Source organism: Epinephelus moara, chromosome 16 (genome assembly GCF_006386435.1).
Source record: "Epinephelus moara isolate mb chromosome 16, YSFRI_EMoa_1.0, whole genome shotgun sequence".
Taxonomy (NCBI): Eukaryota; Metazoa; Chordata; class Actinopteri; order Perciformes; family Serranidae; genus Epinephelus; species Epinephelus moara.
This window is the reverse complement of record NC_065521.1, coordinates 24,785,501-24,806,619: the sequence shown is the minus strand read 5'-3', so window position 1 is coordinate 24,806,619 and position 21,119 is coordinate 24,785,501. Positions and strand designations below refer to the sequence as shown.

At 39.8% G+C, this 21,119-nt stretch overlaps 2 protein-coding genes across 3 annotated transcripts; both read right to left on the bottom strand.

Annotated features, from left to right (window-relative positions):
• Positions 1–1,692: 1,692 nt before the first annotated feature.
• On the bottom strand, positions 1,693–17,358 carry LOC126402211 (rho GTPase-activating protein 4-like). 2 transcript variants are annotated; one of them, XM_050063983.1, is made up of 22 exons: positions 14,822–17,358; positions 13,192–13,281; positions 12,801–12,972; positions 12,505–12,667; positions 12,202–12,264; positions 11,998–12,117; positions 10,603–10,731; positions 10,271–10,492; positions 10,088–10,189; positions 8,730–8,900; positions 8,489–8,573; positions 8,265–8,292; positions 8,052–8,151; positions 7,836–7,896; positions 6,205–6,282; positions 5,956–6,084; positions 5,764–5,869; positions 4,181–4,408; positions 4,050–4,099; positions 3,731–3,962; positions 3,588–3,636; positions 1,693–2,403 (listed from the first exon to the last, which is right to left on the bottom strand). In XM_050063983.1, exons 2-22 carry the CDS (start codon positions 13,256–13,258, stop codon positions 2,224–2,226), a joined length of 2,535 nt encoding a protein of 844 aa, XP_049919940.1. In that variant the 5' UTR covers positions 13,259–13,281; positions 14,822–17,358; the 3' UTR covers positions 1,693–2,223. The 2 variants fall into 2 exon arrangements, with proteins under 2 accessions (XP_049919940.1, XP_049919941.1); XM_050063984.1 differs by having other exon boundaries at positions 8,265–8,289.
• A 144-nt stretch (positions 17,359–17,502) lies between these two features.
• Positions 17,503–20,606, bottom strand: naa10 (N-alpha-acetyltransferase 10, NatA catalytic subuni). The gene is made up of 8 exons (XM_050063985.1): positions 20,406–20,606; positions 20,140–20,238; positions 19,959–20,017; positions 19,820–19,865; positions 19,585–19,700; positions 19,398–19,442; positions 18,238–18,322; positions 17,503–18,071 (listed from the first exon to the last, which is right to left on the bottom strand). Exons 1-8 carry the CDS (start codon positions 20,424–20,426, stop codon positions 17,889–17,891), a joined length of 654 nt encoding a protein of 217 aa, XP_049919942.1. The 5' UTR covers positions 20,427–20,606; the 3' UTR covers positions 17,503–17,888.
• Positions 20,607–21,119: the final 513 nt, after the last annotated feature.

Genomic DNA, 21,119 nt, shown 5'->3' with positions numbered 1-21,119 from the left:
GCGCAGTAATGACGTAGACTGTTGCGCCGCAGAGCACTCTGGGTATTTACTATGTCGACACGTCATCCGAGTCAAAACATATTTCATTTATCAAAAATAACTGTTATGAACGACTTTTCCTTGTTAATCATTACTCGCAATAACCACATTATTTAATTATATATTTAAAACTATTAATGGTTTATCCCATCCTATGAAAATCATCTGAATTTTCAAAACGCACCCTCTTGATGATAAATGTATTGACATAATGAATAGCCTGTGCCACAGTAAACATATACTTAATACACTATATGACAGTAGAAAAATACTCCTCGAGGAAAAGCTTACTGGGAAAACATTTTTACAGGTACTGACTGACAGAGGGTGTGGCTAATTCTGTATTAATAAAATTGAAGAAATAGTCCACACATCAAAATTTTACATAATATATCAAACAAATCAATACTTTAATTTTATACTTTCATATATATTGAGAACATAGCCCTACGCAATTTTTGCAATGATGGTCCACAATCTCAGACACATTTATTTTACCACTGTAGCCACTGTGTTACTACTCAGACTTGAATAAAAGATTATATATTATGTAAAACTAATCATCGTGTCAAAATTGAATGTAAAAATGTGTTGAATTATGAACATCATAAATACTTACTTATTGATTATACAGTGTATGTTAAAATTCATATACATAAATGCAAAATAGCAAAAGCGACCCTCAATTTTAATGAATTGTTATGTGAATTTAAAGAATACCTATATCAAGACTCTCAAACTTATACACTCTAAAACGTAATAAAATGTCAAACTATATGGTGAACTTTTAAAAGAATAATAGGACCTTTTTTTCATATTATAAAAGTTTATTTATCCGTATTCTATTTAGCCTATTATTATTATAATAGTCGTAGCAATCAGAAGAAGAAGAAGAAGAAGTAGTAGTAATGGTGGTAATTATTATTAGGTATTATTATTATTAAGTTATTAAAGTTTATCTTGACACTATCATAGTATTAACCTAATACAGGCAAATGTATAAATGAAACAGAGCTTTTAGTCTGGTTAAAATCATACCCAGAATATATTCAAGCATTTTTTTTAGACATTTAAATGGTGCAAAAGCATCTAAATGTATTTTTTGTCTACTCTCTCTTCCACCTGGCATTTTCCATGTGTGTCACTAGTGTTTTTCTATTAAACAAATGTAGCTATCATGAAGTCAGTAGACCTTTTACACAGAGGTCATTATGTCAGGTCATCACAGGTGTTACTAATAACAATAATGACAAATACTGGCTGCATCCATTTTAGGTGCTCCAGTTCCAAGCAGCACTCGGATTTGCACCTGTTTTTTTCCTATGAAAGTTAAAATGTCTGTTGTGAAAAGGTTCTGTTGCCAAAATATCTCAACCATAATTTTTTTTCTCTTTCAGTCCAGTCACAGTTTTCTGATGTTTTTGTGTTATGAACTATGATTTGACTCATTTGAAATTTTTGTTACCATAATACAGCTTTATCTAAAAAAGACCTCAGCTTATTTCACAATTCATAAAAATGGAACAAGAAATATTTTGAATGATAATTTATTTTATATCAACCCCTACACCCACTTGTAATAAACAAGGCTTAATGTAAAATAAATGTACACATTTTACAGTACTCATATTTATGACAAATAAAAAGCAGTCAGAATAGACAAAATATTTATTTGGCATGTAGCCTAGATATACAGATCAATCATAAAGTGTGAAACTAGTTAGAAATAATATGTACAAATCCATAACAGCTACAGTATTCACAGTTTTCTTATCAATGTGACTCTGACTAAGTGCGTGTGCTGACTGGAACTCAGAGAAAGTTTGGCTTAAACTGGAAGTAATGGAATATCAACACCTACACAGAGATGCAGATACAAAGTCCTAAGTTGCATAACAACGTTCAGCTGAACACAAACACATCAGTGCATTTCAAGTAATCCGCAGCTTCCACATTGTTCTGCAGGTTTGCAGTCAGAGCAGTGTTCTGCTGTATGAAATATAAATGACAGGGCTTTTGAATGAGTGGGGAGCAACCCCGTGGAAATGACCTCAGAGAAATGACCAAGGATCAGTGATCTCAGCTTTCTAGAAATAGATATGCTGAAAGCTACTGTCAGAGCACATCACCCCACACCTCTGTTTTCATTTGTATCATCTCTCTCTTTTTTCATGTCATCAGCTCTCAGTCCAGTGGATCTCCTGCTCTGAAGAGCCCTGATCCTCTCCCCCTGCGTCCATCCCGCTTCCCTTTCCTTTGGGGACCCTGGGCAGAGGGAGAGGAGGAGGTGGTGGAGGAGGGATCCTGCAGTGCTTGCCGTGAGAGAAGCTCCATGAAGACTGAGTCCATCTGGCGACAGACCTCCTGTGAGATGAAATAAACAATAGTGATGAGAGGAGAGACAAAAGTCTCTTTGTTCTCTGCGTTCCCTTCTGCTCGAGAGCTTCTTATCATGTTTGTTTGAAAAGACATAATGTAGTTTTGTAATTAGATCATTAATAATTTGGTGCCGCTTCCTACCAAGGCACTTTATAAAAGGGGTTTGTAAGTTATTAACTGATCAAATGATAAATACAATAGAATAATGCACCGATGCTTTATAGATCAGTCAATAGCTGTTAATAAACTACTTCTGCCAGGTTGTATAAAACTTTAGTCCTTTTGTCCATCAGGAAATCTCTCCAAAGGATGGTTCAACCTCTTACCCTCTCAAAAAGTGCTACAAATCCATGTTTTGGCAACTTGTTAAATTACAACATTTACAACTGCAGATCTGACTGATAAAAACCCTTCAGTGACTTATTAAAACTTATAGTTGCAGATGACTCACTAAAACATGATAAATCTGTGACTTTTTATCAAAGCAGAGGTAAATTATTTATGAACTCTTGTTAAAGGGACAGTTCACCCTCAAATCAAAAATACATGTGCTTTTTCTTGTACCTGTAGAGCTATTATCAATCCAGATTGTTTCGGTGCGAGTTGCAGAGTGTTGGAGATATTATCCGTGGAGTTGTCTGCCTTCTCTCAATTATAATAGAACTAGGTGGCACTCGGCTTGTTGTGCTCAAATAACTAGAAAAATACATTTGAAAAACTCAACAGCAATGTCTCTTTCCAGAAATCATGACCTGGTTACACAAGATAATCCACAGACCTTGTTGTGAGCAGTTTCATGTAGGCACTATTTCCTTTCTACCAAACTACACCTATCTTGAGTAACCAGGTCATGATTTCTTCAAAGACACATTAGTGTGGAAATTTTCAAATGTATTTTTTGTCTCTTTGAGAACCACAAGCTGAGTGCCATCTAGTTCCATAATACTGGAGAGAAGGCAGACATCTCTACAGCCGATATCTCCAACACTCAGCAACTCACACCAAAATAATCTGGACTGATACATAGCACTACAGGTACAAGGTATGTGTTTTTAATTTAGGTGTGAACTGTCCCTTTAGAGCCATTATTACAGCTTACAAACCCCTCAGTAAAGGCAGCCTCATTACAGAGTGGAACTATATAATTTAAAATGAGAAACAACACAGACCTTGTCTACTTTAACTGGAATATCTTCAGAAGATGAGTTTTCCTGCAACCTGTATGCAGAAAAAAAGACCAGAAAACAGTGAATATTCATTTCTCACACAAACATAAGTCACCTGTAACACTGCAACATTCAGTGGTACTCACTCTCTGCGCAAATAGGCAGGAGAGAGGCCTCGCCGTGGCTTGCACTGTGGTCCAACGGGTATCTGGAGCATTAACTTTCCACTTGAAGCGATGCCGCCCCCAACTGGTCCAGCTGTCTGCTTACTGTAGTCAATTGCTCCGCTGCTGTTGGCTCTCGGACGCTCTGCTTTTCTCTGTGTTGGTGCTGCCGATGAGCTGGTGTTGCTGTCAGCTGAGGATCCTGTCTCAAACTCTGCAGCACATCACATCAACACATTCTTTAATTCCATTCAGAGATACCATAAATAATGATAAACTAAGATAGGCACCTAAAACTTACCATCTTTGCTATACTCTGCTTCCACATCTCCCTCTTCAATGATAGGCTCACTGTGAAGAAAAAACAGCTTCAGATAATTGTTCCACTGCACACTGTATCCATGTTATGTGTATGAACATTTTCTCAGTTACCAGTCATCCTGTTCCAGTGTCATGCATTTCTCGTAAACTGGTCCCTGTACTTCGCTCTTGCTGGGGAAGATGCTTTCATGCTGGAGGATGATGTCCTTCACCAGGGCGTTGATCTGAGGCTGCAGGGTGACGACATCATCATCATTAGCCCCTCTTACCAGGCTGGGACCGAAACACACAGCCAGGTTGTAAGGCTGCATCATGTTCTCGTCACTGTACTGAGACACGCTGGAGGCGGAGGACAGAGAGAGAGGGTGGAAAGTTAAAGTTAGACGCACATAGTGACAGACTAAAATATCCTGATGCATTTTTTGTGCCTTCTTCTTACAGTGTGTTTATAAAAATACTACCAAAACCAAGGTCATTACAGTTCACTAAATGAAACTAAAAACTAGATGTAAAAAAACATTTTAGTTCATTGAAAAAAAAAAAAAAAAGAAAACTAGCTGAAAAGACATTGTGTACTTAAAATCCAACTGAAATAAAAAATATACAGGAAAATATTGTCTACACAGGAAGCATGAGGAGGCACTGGCGCAAATGTTTGAGACTGAGATGTCCACATAATAATCAATGTAGATTTTTAATTCAATAAAAACATTAAAGTAGTAGAGGACTTTTATTTTGACGAAATTTGGGATATTTACACCATAATTGAAGTAGAAAAGGCACAGATTGGTGCATAAAACTTCACCAGAATGCAGGAAATTAAATGTTTGAAGCTCAAATTTTTCTTGTGGAGGACCCTCAATAATAACCCCCTTTTTTATATGTGCACATTGCTGAAACAAACCCTGCGCCCTTTTACATGACCTTGGGTCAACTGCTTTCCCAAAGTGTCGTGTTTATATTGTAGTACCTATTACAAACGTCTTAAATTTTGCCCCTGATGACTAATTAAAAAAAAGTAAATTAATTAAAATAAAAACATTGCTGCAACTAATCAAAACTAAAACTAAACATCTTGAAACAATAAAAACTAACTGAAATGAGCTAAGTGAACCTAAAACTGTACTGAAAACAAAGAATAAATATTAAATAAATAATAATAATGAAAAACACAAATCTATAACTCCTCTGATCAGAACTTTACCTCAATCCATCTTTTACATAAACCTGGTGCTGCTACATTGATTAAAACTATATTAAAATGGTTTTAATTTAATTTGGTTTGCTTTCATTTTGTTGCAGCGTACACCAAAAAAAATTGTGGGCTGACCTGTTGTCTATTTTTATGTGCTGTCTTCATCTGTCATCATTTTGCACCAATAAAATTAGATCTAGTGGAGAATTCTGTTATACGCTGCTGTATCCATTTTGTGAAAAAAGTTTTAATTTATTCTAAATTAAAACTAACCAATCCAATCTTGTGTAAAAAAAAAAATGTGCTGCTCTAATAAATAAAATGTGAAAATAAACTCTGATCCATCACACTTCTGTCAGATCTAATCAGCTAACAGGTAAAAATAGTTGCTCCTTCCTCTTCCTATAAAAGAAGCTCTTTGGTTTCCTGTGACTGATTATATGACTTTTGTAGAAACACGTCCAGGGCGGTGATGACTGCGATGAGTTGCAACACTCACTGATGAAGGAATGCAAAGAGGTATCTCATGACGATGATGATGGGCTCAGGGTAGGAGGAGATGACCATTTTGAGCTGAGCCGCTCTCTCTGCCTCATTCTTTATTTCTGAGAAAAGGCGATGACAGAAAGATAAGCTCCTGCTGTACACCCTCAGCCACACTCATTTGACATTTCAGCACCCACACACTCACGTGCGTACTCCAGGAGTTGGCTGGTGCTGTCGATGGGGAAGAGGGGATTCTCCAAACCTCTGAAGTAGAGCTTCAGCACTCCGGCAACAGAGTCCATGTCATATCTGCGCTCAGCCAGGGGGTCCTCTCCTGCAGGAGAAGCCCACAGCACACTGCCCCACATTATTAATGCTCTTAAGTGAGAGGGCTACTCTGTGAAAGGAGATCTACAGGTCATGCCAGTGCATTCACAGAAACACACAGACCTACCTCGCTCAAATGCATCCCTCAGATTGTTGACCTCCACCTGAGACCCCGGCACTCTGAATATGCCCTCATGGTGGAGACCTGATGGATAGACACATTGTTAGAGTTGAGAACCTGTAGATCCAATACAACAATATAATTGAAGCCACTATTTTATGCCAATAAAATTCTTAAAATGAAGTTTGTTTGTAGAAAAAAGGGACAGTCATGGTTAATACTGGTTCACCTATGGTGCTGTTTTAAGCTCATTCATGTCAGTGTTGTAAAGCCAGATCTGTGGCAGAAGGGGATTGTGATGTCAGCCACAGTGGCATTTTAATACGAACACTGGGGACACTAGAGCTGGGGATCTACGCCATAGATTATATGACTAATACTGAACATAGCCACTCTGACATCATCCATTGGTTTGTGGTTTTAAAGTTTAAAATTTGGCATTTCGGCTGTTGCCATTTTGGATTTTTGAAGGCAGAAGTAATCGTGGGTGCAAATCGTATACTTTTTCTTTTTACTTTTAGTATGTACTGCAGCCGCACTTAAAGTACGTACTGTTGCATGCTGTATGCACATAATTGGGACATACTACTGTCTCATAACATTACGCCCTGAACTTTGACCCTCTTGTTTTTATATCTGTTACCATGGAGATGAAAACAAATGCCACTCACTGAGTTCTCCACAGACAGATCAACCCAGAGAGCTCTGCTGTTGTTACTTTGCAATGTATGTAGTATAGCTATAAAGTTATAACTGCACAGATTGCAGATTGTAACATATTATATATATGACAGTGAAGTTACATCTGCAGTTCTGTCATTGTTATTTTTATGGTTATGTCCTTTTGTTGTGAGTTATATTTATGATTACTGAAACAATCAGTACTCCTATAATTACTATTCTGCTGGTTATCCGTTACTTGAATGCGCTGTGAGCCGTCATTACTTAACTTCTGGCAGCTGTTTATTAGATATCATCAGCTGTCAATGAGCTGTCAAGCCATCATCTGTTTGTGGCTCAGTGGGTGTGACATATCATCCGCTACGCAGAGGATTGTGAGTCAGAATAGCCAGAAAAGCATGCTGACTTGCATACAAAAAAAACCAGCAAAATCAGACCAGATGTAGTAGAACATCCTGGTATTTTTGGCATACTGTATTTGACATACTATTTATTGGGACATACTGAATATTTGGAAGAGAGGGTGGAGATGCAGAGGAGCGAGGGGTGGATCTGACTCAGACTGTCATCACAGATAGCCACACCCTTAATTATGTTTGACTTTAAGCCTTAATAAAAAAGTTAAATAAAAATTTACCACCCGTACAGTTGTCATGAAGGAGGAAGTTAGCAATAGAGACCAGAACTGTTTTTTGTACCAGGCTGTAAACATGTTTATTTCTGCTGTAAAGTTTGGCATTTTAACATGGGGGACTTTTGGGATCGACTCACTTTTGAAGCCTCCAGTGGGCATTAAAGGAACTGCAGTTTTTGGCACTTCACATTCATGCTTCATTTTTCAGCCCTGGAGGTTGTAGTTTGGTTCTATGCAAGTCTTATTATAATTTTTTTGTCTTAAATATGTTTTTCAGTAGATTAGCACAAGTGCAGCTGCTTTTTTGGGACTGAATACTCACCATTGAGGTTGATAAAGCAAATGCAACTTTCCACAACAATTGGAATCTGTTGTCCCGATGCCTGGATAGAACAAATTTAGTGATTAATTTAAAAAAATTCAAGGCTAAAACAACATTGATAACTGATGTGCTGTAAAAGGAGAAACAGACTGAATATATCTAGAGAGAAATGCTGAAAGAGGAAACAGTGAGATAGTGTAATCATGATGTAGCTACCTGTATGAAGGACAGCATGTCTCCTTTGAAAAGTTTGTGGTTGTGAAACAAATTGGCACTTGAGTGATTCTTCCTGATACGCATCGACTTTCCATTGTGTCTGGGGATCCAGATACCAAAATGTGAAGACATGGTAAACTCCATTTTGTTGCAGTTGTAATATAATCACAATATTGTTCACAGTTTAAACCAGGAACACAAATATGTCTGTACCTGGGGTGATGTCCATTTGATGCTTCTGCTAAGAGAGCACAGCCAGTAAGAGGAAATAGGGAATATTTCAGAATAAAATAAATATATATACTTTCCTTGCAGATAAAAAAGGGAACAACATTATCTTGGAAAACAATACCCTACAATGCAACAGCTGTAATGAGCTGACAATGTGGGTCAGCAGTTTTTTTTACATTGTTCAGTGTGAAATGCAGAAGTGATACCTTTTTCCACAGCCACCTTCAGCTGGTCATGTTTGGCTTGCAGTTTAGATACCAGAGAGCTGCCAACAAGGTGTTCTTTTACTCTCTGTTAAACAAATCAGACGTGATGTAATGTCATTGTCATGTTGTCACCAACAGTCAAACAAACAAAAAGCATGTCTGCATATCCACCAGCTGCATATCATTAAAACCTCCATAAACCGTGTGCTATTCTGGTTTATTACTTTAAAAAATGACTCACAGTGAAGTAGAGGTTTTCCATTTCCTGCATGCTGGCCCTGCGCCGGGCCACACTGGGCTTGACTGTCAGGTTCTCAGTGCTGCCGTCCTGAGAGCCACTGCCGGGATCCAGATCATCATCGCCAATAGTCTCCAGCAGGGAAGACTGGGTCGCCAACTTGCTCTTACCAGCCTGTATGACAGCGGCAGAGATAACAACTGAATATCATGCATTTGCAAAACTGCACTTGAGAATGGACATTTCAATGCACTTATTCTTAAATTTGAATTTTGCCAATGCCTCCAAGTTAACATTGTGTTGATGGAGTGCAAAATATGAGGTAAACTGACAATGTGATTGCATTTATGTTGCATTCAAACACCTGTTGGAAGTGCCAGAATTACAATATAAGCATGTGAATAATAGACTCCTGCGGGGAAAACCCAGAAATGAGTTAGCATTTTTGCATTTCTGCTTCCCTCATTTCAAAGGGTTTTTTGAATGGGTTTTTGTTAAATGACTGACATGGGGTCGGTGGTTAACACAAGCTTGAGAGATTTTTACATTTTGTTCCACGATATAAACGTCATTATTTGTTTTATGTTTAATACATGCTTAATAATAGTAATGTGTTTTATTTGAGGCCCCTTTCAAAGCACTAAAGGACACCTTACAAGCAGCAATGTATCCATAGATAGTAAAGTCAAAAAAATCGGTAATACACAGTCATAAGTTAATAAAATAACTGCACAAAAAACAAACTAGGTATAAAATTATCATTATAAATTCAACATTAGTGCAAATCTCAATGTGTGTGTTAACATTAAATCAACCAAATATGCCAGCTTGACAACGTGTGTTTTCAGACAGAATTTCGAAGGTGGAAAGGAAGTCAATATTGTGAATGTCATGTGGGAGAGAGTTCCAAAGGCAGAGGGCAGAACGGCTGAGGACTCTAGAGCCCATAGTCGTCAAGCGGGCTGATGGTGATGTGAGTTAGATTGCAGAAGAGGATTTGAGACTACAGGAGTGTGTGTAGATGTAAAAGGAGTTCAGAAAGATACAAAGGACCTTGCTTATGAGGGGCCTTGAAAGTGAGAGGCAGAATCTTGAAATCGACAGAACATTCAACATAAAGCCAGTGAAGCTTGCTTACAAGTTTACAAGCTTGACCTCACACCGTTTCTTGAACTCGGTACACTTTCCATTTACTTTAAAAAAATATATGGTTTAGAAAGCAAGAAAAAAAAAAATCCATTTACAGCTATGTATGAACTCTGCCTGGACTCAGGCGCATTGAGTCAAATAACACTGGCACTTACAATAGACCGTGACTGTGACAGACAGTGAGGTGCTGAGGGCGGTGTGATGTACTCTACCTCCTCTGTTTCCTGAGTGACTGCTTTCAGTCTGGTTTGTATCTGCTTGAATCTGGTCTCCAGCTCGCATCTCATCTCACCATCTGCACTCACCTCGGAGACCTGAGAGACACATAAGAGGTTTAGTGCTGATGCAGAACGGCTGAATAATCACACACACATACACACACACACAATACAGACCTGGTCTCCATCATGGGGCTGGTAGGGGAAGCGTAAGGGCATACAGAAGGTGTTATAGTGGTCCTGCAGGAGCGTGTCTCTGTCACGGCTCTGGTCCAGTCCGGACACAGTGGTTTGGAGCTGCTGCAGCCCCGTGCTCAGGTTCTCCTGGGTCCGCCACCGACTGGACAGGTAAGCCTGCATCACCCGGCTTAAAGAGAGATGGTACCCTATATCTGCACACTGAGGGAGACGACTACATTTCAGCCAGTATCACCTATGTAATTTGGGTGCTTATGTGCTTTAATACGATATTTTAAAATACAAAAAGACAAAACTGATGATGCACTCACATCTATGAGAGTAGAGATGTCTTGGAGGTAGTACTTATTCATGGATGAATTAGCTGCAGCCAAGTTTAGGAGGTAATCATTTCGGGCCTTGCTGCACTTCAGGTAGATGTCTTGGACCTTACCCTGTCTCTATGGTACACAAACACTTATCAGTAAGAGGTGAAATAGACACATATAGACATGTATCAGGGTTCCCACACATTTTTACTATTGAATTTAGTAAAAATTAACATTGGTATTTACATGATTATTCAATAATATGCAGAAATCTATAGTGATCGTCAGGCGCAGTATGCTATACTCTAAGTGGCAAAAATGTTGCATGGAATATGGCATGAAGTGTCTTTGTGTCTACACATACAGTAGACGCAAAGTGGTAACATTATCCGGCTACAGCAAGCGTGAAAAATGTGCTGATGCTGTTGCTCTGCTCAGTCACCTTTTGGTTGTATTGATGCTTTTTTCCCCTAGCATGGCTGACCAGAGCCACTTCCTCAATGTTGCTAATGTCAAACATTTTGCTGTAGAGCGCCTATATGCGGTGCAGCTACAGTCTGCCTCTTTCTTGAGCAATGTACTGTTTTTGTCATTCAAAAGTCATACGTAACAGAGTGCTCCAGGAAGGAGTCTTGAAACCCAGAAATGAGTTAACATTTTAGCACTCCAGGTTCCCTCGTCTCAAAGTCAATGAGTGTTTTTTTAATGGGTTTTTGGATGCCTGAAATAAGGTCTGTGCCTAACGCAACCTTAGTATGTTCTACAACATAAAATATGTCGGCAAATACCCCACTCTGGAATTTTGAAGCTTTTATGCGTCTTAAAAAAAGCGGTTGCTAACAAGTGGCTAACTGAGACTACAGAACATCAGCTCTTTACTTCTGGCGATTGGATTTGGGCTTCAAAAATCATATTATATTGTTCATTTGTGAGGATTATCTTGCTGAACAAAACATGTAAGTATTATAAATGTTAGTTTTCCACAGGCCTTATTTTCTGCAATAATTCAAAATCTGGTGGAAAAATCCCCCAGCCTTTTGACAAAGGAACCAGGGCGACACTAACTTGCAGGTTGGCCTGCAGAACATCATCCCTGGAGCACTCTGTTAGCACTTCCCAGGCATTTTCGGATAAGCAAACTGCTAGCGTTTGCTAACTTTACTCGCTAGTTAGACATTCCTGCCACCAACTAGCTGCATATGCCAATCATTTGATGCTAGTGACATTTCACCGGTCACACACCACAGAAGTATATTTAAAAGTAGTAATAAAAGAATGCATTTTGTGTAAGGTTAAACATGTTTTGGGAATTTTATGAATATATTTTAAACAATCCAGAAATTTCATGACTGTGGGAACCCTGTGACATGCACATGATACTACATAGAGGTTATTTACTTTTTCTATCAACCGCTCCAGCTTCTTGGAGCTTTGCTTTTCCTCCTGTTTCTCTGCCTCCTTCAGCTTCCCCTCTGCATACACATAGTCTGAGTGGTACTGGTAGTACGTTCGCCATGCCTGCACACAGACACATACAGCCATGCTTTACTTTGTTTGTTAGGGGAAACGGAAAATGTTTTGGGTGGTTGGTTTCTTTCTTACAGTCTGTAGCTCCGTGGTAACCTTGAGTAGTCCATCTTGCAGCTGTGTGCAGATGTCTTTACTCTGGAAACGGGGCACAGAGACAAAATACCACAAAGTGAGTTGGTACAACACGGAAGGAACACGGTGAACCACAAAATACTAAATGTCAGGGGTTCATGAGAAATACAGGGGTGAGAGTTAGAAAATAAAAGTGGTAGCAAAGCAGTCAGATAAAATGTGCTGTGCATGCACAGACCTGTGTCAGATGCCTAATGAAAGACTGAGTTTGTGCTTGAGGGGTGCCAATGCCAATGTTCTTACCTTCTTGGCAAGGCGCTGTGTGTACTCCAGACAGTGTGTGAGGGGCTGGATGAGGAAGTTGCTGCAGCGCTCACTCAGTCCATTGTGGTCCTTACTTTCCTGGCGGGTCTGGGACAGCAGAGCCAGCCAGACCTGGGCCACCGTGTTACTACTGGGCTCCTTCCTGAGCATATATTGAGAGGGAAAGGAAAACACAAGCACAGTTTGTAAGATACAACCAGGAATGCTTTCACAGAAGCGTCCTCACATGAACTGCTGGTTGAAATAGTACATTATGTGCTGAGGATTGCCTTCACCTCTTGATCCTAGAAGTGAACCTTTCAGCAAGTTTTTCAAGGGAGCGGGCATACTCGCTTTCTATCTCACCCCGCCGCCGCAAGTAGTCTGTCAGGTCCTGCAGCTGCTGGCTCTTCTGCTCAAGTTGCACATCTAACACCTTCAGCTGGTCTACAAGCTGGCAACGCACCTCTGAAAGGGAAAGAAAGAAAGGGGCGAAAGAATAACAGACGTGGCGAGGAGGGACAAACACATACGAGAGAATGAGACTCATTGTGAAACTCTTGCTGTGGGTGAAAAACGGATTTTACATATTTCCCCCCCCATAAATGCACACATGTTGATCGTAGTGAAGATGTGGTGTGATAAGGAGGGAGGAGTTGTTAAAAGGGTGCAGTTAAATGTAATAACCTTTGATTTGTGTGTCATAGTCCACCAAGCCGACCCTCTCCTTCCGCAGTTTCACGTGGGAAGTCATTGTTGCTCCAACTGGGTGGAATTCTGGATAAAGGATGTGAATATTTTATTATTTCACCACGTAGCATGAAATATCACTTGCTCTGGTTCTTCTTACCTCGTTTGCCAATTCAAAGTGTACTTAATATGCATGCAAGCTACTCTGATCTTTGCTGGAAAAAGCTGGGTTAAAAAATATTTATGTGTCAAGGCCTGCTGCACCCAAGCATGCCTGTCTACAAACTTTCACACTCTGAGTGCTGAAACATCCCCCCCTCCACAGACCATGCTAACTTCCTCCTGCCACAGAAAGAGTGAAAAGAGCATGTTCAGCTTACTGTAACACATCTCCTCAAACTGGTCACCCGTTGCAATCCTCTGCTGGACGGCAGGCAACTAGAAAACCAGTTGGCATGTGCTGCCTGCTGCACGGTCACGCTGCAGAATTGCATTGGGTGCAAAAATAGCTCTAGCAACATCTCAGCTGCCCTAAAAATAGGGTGAACCACACACCGTACAACTCTGTGGGGATGTTTGTTCTGAAGACTACAGGTGGTTTTACCAATGTTACTCGAGTCAAGTCAAATCCAGCTGCTTGTCGCAGACTATTTCTACATACCCTACTAACTGAGCGGCTTAGAAGCTTCACAGAAAGTATACTTCAGTTCAGGATAACAAATTGGGCTGGTTTATCTGACTGAGACTAGGCCTTTCATAAAATAAACATCACAATGAACAGTCAATGAAAAACTTTGTGTTTTTTGCCATTTTCATCATGTTATGTGACAGAAAGTTACTGTACAAAGCAAGGCAGTCATTTAAACACATGATCATCTCACAGGCCTTTGACGTATTGAGAAACAACAACTTATTTGTTGATATGTCTACAAGATATCATTTATTAGATGACATTTAGTACATTTTAAAAAGGGGAAGAGCAGGATGTTTTTTTGCTGGATCATAACCCTTTGTACACAACCACCACACATTCTCTCTTTTTACCCTTTGACTTCCCCTTTTTTCAAAAGCCAAACATCACTCATCAGCATTCTCTTCAGCTGAACTGTGCGCTCTCTACTTCTTTCCCACTGAGACGTTTACCGACTGACTTGCTAAAATGAGTTTGTGTGACAGCAAACCCCAAACTCCTTGTAGAAAAGGAGAGTCTCATTTTTCCAGCCTATGTCACCCTTTTCCATTAGCCCTTTTCATTCTTTCTCTATGTGATCAGCAATGAATCACCACCTCCTGTCGTCACAATCTGCTTCAATACTTTATTATAGAAAAGGTGTAGTCTTTACCTATAATACAGCAACTGCTTCTTCATCTGCTATTCTGGTAATTCAGGGTGTTTCACTTTGGGTTTTCACAAGTACCAACACATTTAGATGCTGCTTCAGCCACGAGACGTTAATGGCCTGAGGGCTATTTCTGAAGCCAATAATAACGATCCTTCATAAGAGCACTTACTTCGCAGCACAAACATGTTTATTAGAGCTAAACTGGCAACCTGTCTTGTTTTGGCGAGACAGGTCAGTAAATGGAAATCAATAAAAGTTGAATGCATCCAAAGAAAGAGTCCTACCTGATCGGGAGCAGTCCTGACTAGTCTCCTCTCCAGACTGAGGCAACTAAATAATGCCAGTTAATAGCACAGTAAGCTCTCAACTGTTTCACCTCCCCCTCACATTGGACACGGATGGATGTGGGTGGAGTGGAACTCATCTCTCTGACTCTCTCACTCTCTCACACACACACACACACTCACTGCTCCACCGCTCTCTCTTTCTCAACACTCATCGCACTCACACATTCAGTTTGAGGCATCAGTGTGTGATTGTGCAAGTGTGGCGAGGAGTCAAAAACCTTTCTGAGTTTCTCTTTCATGCTGCCTCTTGAACTCCACAGCAGGTTTTCAGTCCAATCAAACACCAGCTGTTTTCACTGATTAGTCCCTCTGCACTAGTATTCACAGGCTACCGAGTGAAATCAGCTGCTATAGTGTTCAGTTGAAGAAAAAGAAAGAAAGCTCCTGAATACTCTGGGATATTCTTAGCACAAAACTGGCGGCCTCTACAATTGCTCCACAATTTGCTTACATACTGTATGACCACAGTTTATGATGACTAATGCATGGCTTGTAACCCTGGAAACACCTTGTGTCAAACAGTTACACAAAGGCTAAAAAAAGTTTCTGACTTACGAGAAAATCCCAAATTCCTTTCATCACATGTGCACTGGTGGTAAAAAAAGTGAAGCCATTGCTACTATTAAATCTTTGCTCAATTATCTGTCCAATGTGGAAGACTTGTTTTGAACAGCAGCAGCATCTGTTGCTGTCTTCTCTCACCTCTTGCTAAAAGTGTTAAATGGCACGAAGGTGTGAATGTGCACTATTGCCAATTTGTGAGGAACAGCCAAACTTGAATGTCATTGTGCATTATTTGTCGTTATCTGCGGCGTACTTCTCTCCCTCCTGTTTCCTTCCTCTAACAGGCAGTGTGATGGTGATGTGCAATCAGCATAAAGAACTACTAAAACTGACATAGGCTGGCTAACATGACACTGCTCGATAGAAGGAAGTTTCTAGTCCTGATGTTTTATCTATTGTTTGATTATGTTTGACTTTTCAGTTTGGCTTCTTACCAAATTTAGGACCTTGACACACCAGTTTACATTAAAGGATTTCCACACAGCGTTGATTAGTTGAGGTTTAAACAAGGAGGGTTTAAGTTTACAGATCAGACATTCATTGTAGGAAGTCTTTCAACTTTATGCTGAGTAGTATGCTTTGTCTTCTCTTTAATCCCCTGTACATACAGTAGCATTATTGTCATCACGATGGTATACATTTTTATTTGTAAAAATGCAACAAACCTGATTAAAACTGGCGCAGTCTGATGTGCTCAGCCCATCATTAGTGCCTAAAGTGCCTAAATTGTCAGACACATTGTGGGTCGACAGTGAGCAGTTCTACCTGCCAGTGTCTTTTCTGATGCTGCCACCAGGAGTCACCAAAGTTGGATATAGTCAAATCCTACACACACTGACTTGGCTTTTTCACTATCAATGGAAACCTTTACCATGAATCTTGTGTGCCTTATATAAAAACAGAGCACAAATAATATCTGTGACAGCTCGAATTCAACAGTCACCTCTTCACTGGCTATACAACTGGAAGAGTATACGATTAAGTCGCTAAATTAAATATATTTTGACATGTCATTGACCTCATGCTAAATAGAGGCCATGGACAAGTCAAATATTTTCCCACAATTATTGACTGTTATCAGAAAGTAATGATCTATGCTTAGTAGTAGCATTTCCACCAAACACTTTTGATATAGTACCCTTGGAACTATACCTACATGGACATGTACCTAAACCCTAGATCGGTCTTCGCATTTCCACTGCAGACAGTGTTCTTAACGTGTAAACAGGGTTGTTACTAGATGGTAATAGCTTCATCATCGCTCCATCCAGCTCTCACTGTATTTCGTCTACACCAATGATGCAGAGGAACATCCTTGCTGATCGGCGATTTTCAGAACAAAAAGGAGGCAGCTGGTGTGTTAGAGCAGGGTTGTAACACTGCTGGAGTGCACAGGAAAGATGCTCTGACATTTTTTTTTCTCCCAGTGAGGAAATAGAATATTTACAGTTCTGACATAAATATTCAGAACTGGACATTCATATTTTTTTTAAGTGCTTAAGGATTCAATCATTACTAAAGCATGTCATGCAAGAGAGCCTATAAAAACAAATGGACTGGTCAGCATTATCATATTGACATTTAAGGTGTGTTAATTGGTTCAAAATGTCAACTCATGCATTGAGTAACAGGCAAGAAAACATTCCACCTTAAAAGTTGCCAGTAGCTGCCAGCAGTAGCCTTTGAATGGCACAGTGAATTGAATTAAAGTTACTTTGTCTATTGCTAACTGTGAACTGGCAAAGATGGTTCCTTGCCATCATAGGAACAGTGGTTACAGTCCACTGTAGTCCGAGTGTTGATTCTTCATTTACCAATCTGTCTAGGTCTACCTTTGAGTATTGGATTAGCATGATTGGTGCCTCAACAGAGAGGTGATGAAAAACGGTTACAAAAATGGAGTTCTATTTGTACCATCCACAACTTTTGACAAAGGAAACAAAACAGATAACTGTTCTAAAGTGTAATTAACTGAACTGAACCAGACTGATTGGTGGAAACGAGGCTTACGCTGCTTTTATGATCACTGAAAAAATTAAGTGTGATGCAAAAAGGATTATTTGAAAGATTTATTTGCAGTAATTCTGTTAAATAATTAAGAGACCAGATTGAGACAACTTGAAAAGCAGAAGTTGTTTTCAACTCTCTAAATCTAACAGAGCTTTGGGCCACTTTTGGTAATGACAACAGCAATCCAATAAAAACATTGAGAGACCTATGATTCATTTTAGTTTCATTTAGATTACACCCCAATTTATGTCATTACCGAGACTCTTTGTTCATCGCTACACTGGAAAGCAAGATTTAAGAAAAACCAGTGATGGAAATGTTGTAACAGCTTTGATGCAAAGATGGTCAGTTTGTAAAGCCAGACATATTGTCAAATAGACATAAAAAGAGGAAGTGAGGGATGAATTTAAAAATGTCTAGGACTGCAGCGTCATTGTGAATCAGAAGAAGAATCTTTAACGTCTGTGCTTTCCGTTGCCTCGCTGACTTCGCTCAGCTCTTTGCTCTCTCCTCCGCTGTCTCTCTCGTTCTCTCTCTCCTGGTCACCAGACCCTGACGGGCTCTGGCCAGACGGAGCCTCCTGGCCCGATACACGCACTCCAGGCTTTCTCAGCTTCGGGGCATATAGACAGAAACACAACACATTCATAGTCAGTATCTGCTCATCTGAGGTCAGTGGTGTAACACGTCCCCTGAGGACACAACGAATTCTTGAAAATGATGTCAGTGTAGCGTCAATATGTATTGTCATACTGGATAAACATAGAGAATTTAGTCACCTCATCGGCCATGTGGGCCAGGTCTCGTTTCATGGCGTAGGCATCCTCCCCATCTGCATAGTATTTAGGCTCTACCTCACTAATCCTGTGAAGGAAAAACAACAAATCACATCACTTAAAGTCAGAATAAATATGTCAAATCAGGGCTGTAGCTGTCATTGAGGACACTGAGGTCATATCCTTAGTTTTTGGGAGGTTAAGCAATGTGGGAGAATTTTACAGTTACTGGTTGAGAATTTCATACTGCAGTTTCAGAAATTAGCAGTTAAAGTGTCAAGTGGGAGTAAATGAATAGTGTAGGTCGCAGTTTGTCCATGAACAATGCAACATAACAATATGTGCTGCAGTAGTGTATAACAGGACTTAGGTATGTTATATATAGTTCTGTAGTGCCCTTACATAATTGTAATGTGAAACCACAACCCACCAGATTACATGTGCACAGTGTAACAAAAGTGCGTACCTTGGTTTCCTGTATGAAAAGGCCCTCAGTGTTTTTAAGACATAATATATTCCAATAAGCTCACAGTCAACAAGTTAAAGAGGCGGAGGCTTGAACGTGTCAACCTTTCCTAACTGTACTGTTTTAAAGTGATGGCAAACATATTAAAATAACTTCTATTTCTATTCTTGTATAAAATATAGAAATGCAAGCACTTTCAATGACCCAGGCCTATTTATGTCTATTTTCAAAAACTGTCAAAGCCTTTATTCTTTCCCTCAAATTCACAAACTTTCAACTATTTCAAGGACCTGTGGGAACCCTGCAAAACGGTACTGGATTTTTGAGGCCAATACAACATCAAACACTGGCCACGAATGAACACTGTTTCTTAATGGCCTTGATGATATGAATGGGTGGCTGGGTGTGTGTGTGTGTGTGTGTGTGTGTGTGTGTGTGTGTGTGTGTGTGTGTGTGTCTTTGCACAGTGTGTACTGCAGAGTTGCAAAATGAACATGCAGTCAGAAAAAAATAATTATGCAACACTTCGCAAAACACCATGCTTTTGTAAGTGTGATTAAATTATAACTGATAACATATTATAATGTATTTGCAATAAGCCACTATTGACCTGAACTGCACTGCACTGTAATAATACCACAGAAGTACATGTGTAACAATTAAAACACCAAATAATGTTGGCAAAGAACAGACTTACTGGAATTTGAGTGTGTTTGAGTACAGGTGCAGAGCTGCTCGGTTGCTGCAGGGGGGAGAAAAGATTGGTAAGTCCCTGAGAATAGAAGCACTGACACACACAGAGTCTGAGCACATTTAGAAAAGGGGCACCATACAATAACTTAAAAAAGACACCAAGTCCACAGCAAGCCAACAGTGCAAAGTACCTTTTACGAACATGAAGCGAGACATATTTAGCATTGAAGTTTTCTATCATGGCCCGGCTGGCCTGGTCCATCAGCTTCTGTGCCAGGCCAAGGCGTCTGTGGGAGCGCTTCACAGCCTGCAAGACACAGATGAGGGTTTTTATTATTCCTCAGAGAAGCCAGCATATCTTAGTACAATAAAACATGTAACATGCTGAATATATAATTGACGAGGGTGTGTCTCGGTCTGACTCACCAGAGATGTGATGTGTCCATGGGGTACATCATCAGGGTCCTCCTCCCTATTTAAAGTTAACAGAAGTGTTTTGAAACACTTTATACACCTTCTTTGTGCAAATGATGTCGGATAAAAAATAACAGTCACATATACTCACATCTTTGCCAACACATATCCCACAATTTTGCCATTTTCGTCCTCTGCAATATATGACAGCTGAAACGATTCAAACAGACAATTAGTGTCAAACACACAAATGTGCAACACTGTAAGGATTTAAATGACAGGAGCAGTATTGTTAGCAGAGATAAGGGTCCACTGCACAGTGAATGAATCACCTGAGGCCAGGACAATCCATGATAGAAATAGTATTTCATCTGGTAGTTTTCTGGAAGACACAGCAGGTTACAGTGCTGCATATTCATAAGGTCCTCCGGCTGAAGGACAGAAAGAAAAAGGTTGTCAAATATCATGTGCATGACACAACTCAAACCCTTTAATCGGCAAAATCTGGACTGCTAACTAGCAGGCTGTGGTAGCTATGCTAACTTAGCTAGCAGTAAGTAGAAACAGCATGGCTGTCGAGAGGATTCAGCACACTTACCCGTGCGTTTCGTATGTTCATTTTGTTAGCTTGTTATGTGGACTACGGAGACAAAAGTAAAATATACAACACGGATCAGTCAATTCATAATAATAACGCTTAGGTTACAGGGTTTTAAAGAGCTTCTCTCGCTAGCTTGCTAAACCGAGTAGCTAGCAAGGAAGAGAGGGGAGGAAGGAGCGTGCCACAATAACGTCAGACACTTCCGGTCACAGTGTGCCCTGGGACTTCACAGTAAAAGTCGTAACATATATGTGAGGCACGAAAGCATGCCATCTATCACTTTTATTATGAAGAATGCCTTCACGTCGATAAAAACCCGGATGTTATGTTGTTGGATATGGTACATAGTCGCCTACTTTATACACCTGCAGGAATTTCCGGCTGTTCAAGCAAGACAGGCAAAACGGGTTACTGCTGTGGGGCCCCGGATCCCTAGGGCCCCCACAAAACCCCGGATTCATTGTGTGCCAATTAGTTGTTACAACGTTACAAAGAACAACACCAAATCAATTAAATGAGTCATGTCTAATTACCTGTCTTGTGGTCCTGCCAAGTTTTTTTTATTTGTATATCGCAACAAATCACAAATTTGTTGTGTAAAATCACAAACAAGGCTTTTGGTTGTTTTTTAGTTTAGCTGTGCTTGTGTGATCTATACTCTTTAATATAGTTAAATAAACACATTTTTCCAACTAATCTGCATGGGGCTAA

Excerpts from the sequence above, each read along its gene's own strand:
- LOC126402211 (XM_050063983.1), bottom strand. The coding sequence starts at position 13,258 with ATGACTTCCCACGTGAAACTGCGGAAGGAGAGGGTCGGCTTGGTGGAC. Across the intron at positions 8,901-10,087 it reads TCACTCAGGAAACAGAGGAG|GCTGGTAAGAGCAAGTTGGC; the intron begins GTAGAGTACATC and ends GCTGTCATACAG. Across the intron at positions 2,404-3,587 it reads TTCCAGTTAAAGTAGACAAG|GAGGTCTGTCGCCAGATGGA; the intron begins GTCTGTGTTGTT and ends TTCATCTCACAG.
- naa10 (XM_050063985.1), bottom strand. The coding sequence starts at position 20,426 with ATGAACATACGAAACGCACGG. Across the intron at positions 20,018-20,139 it reads ATGGATTGTCCTGGCCTCAG|CTGTCATATATTGCAGAGGA; the intron begins GTGATTCATTCA and ends GAATCGTTTCAG. Across the intron at positions 19,443-19,584 it reads TCGCTTCATGTTCGTAAAAG|CAACCGAGCAGCTCTGCACC; the intron begins GTACTTTGCACT and ends TCCCCCCTGCAG.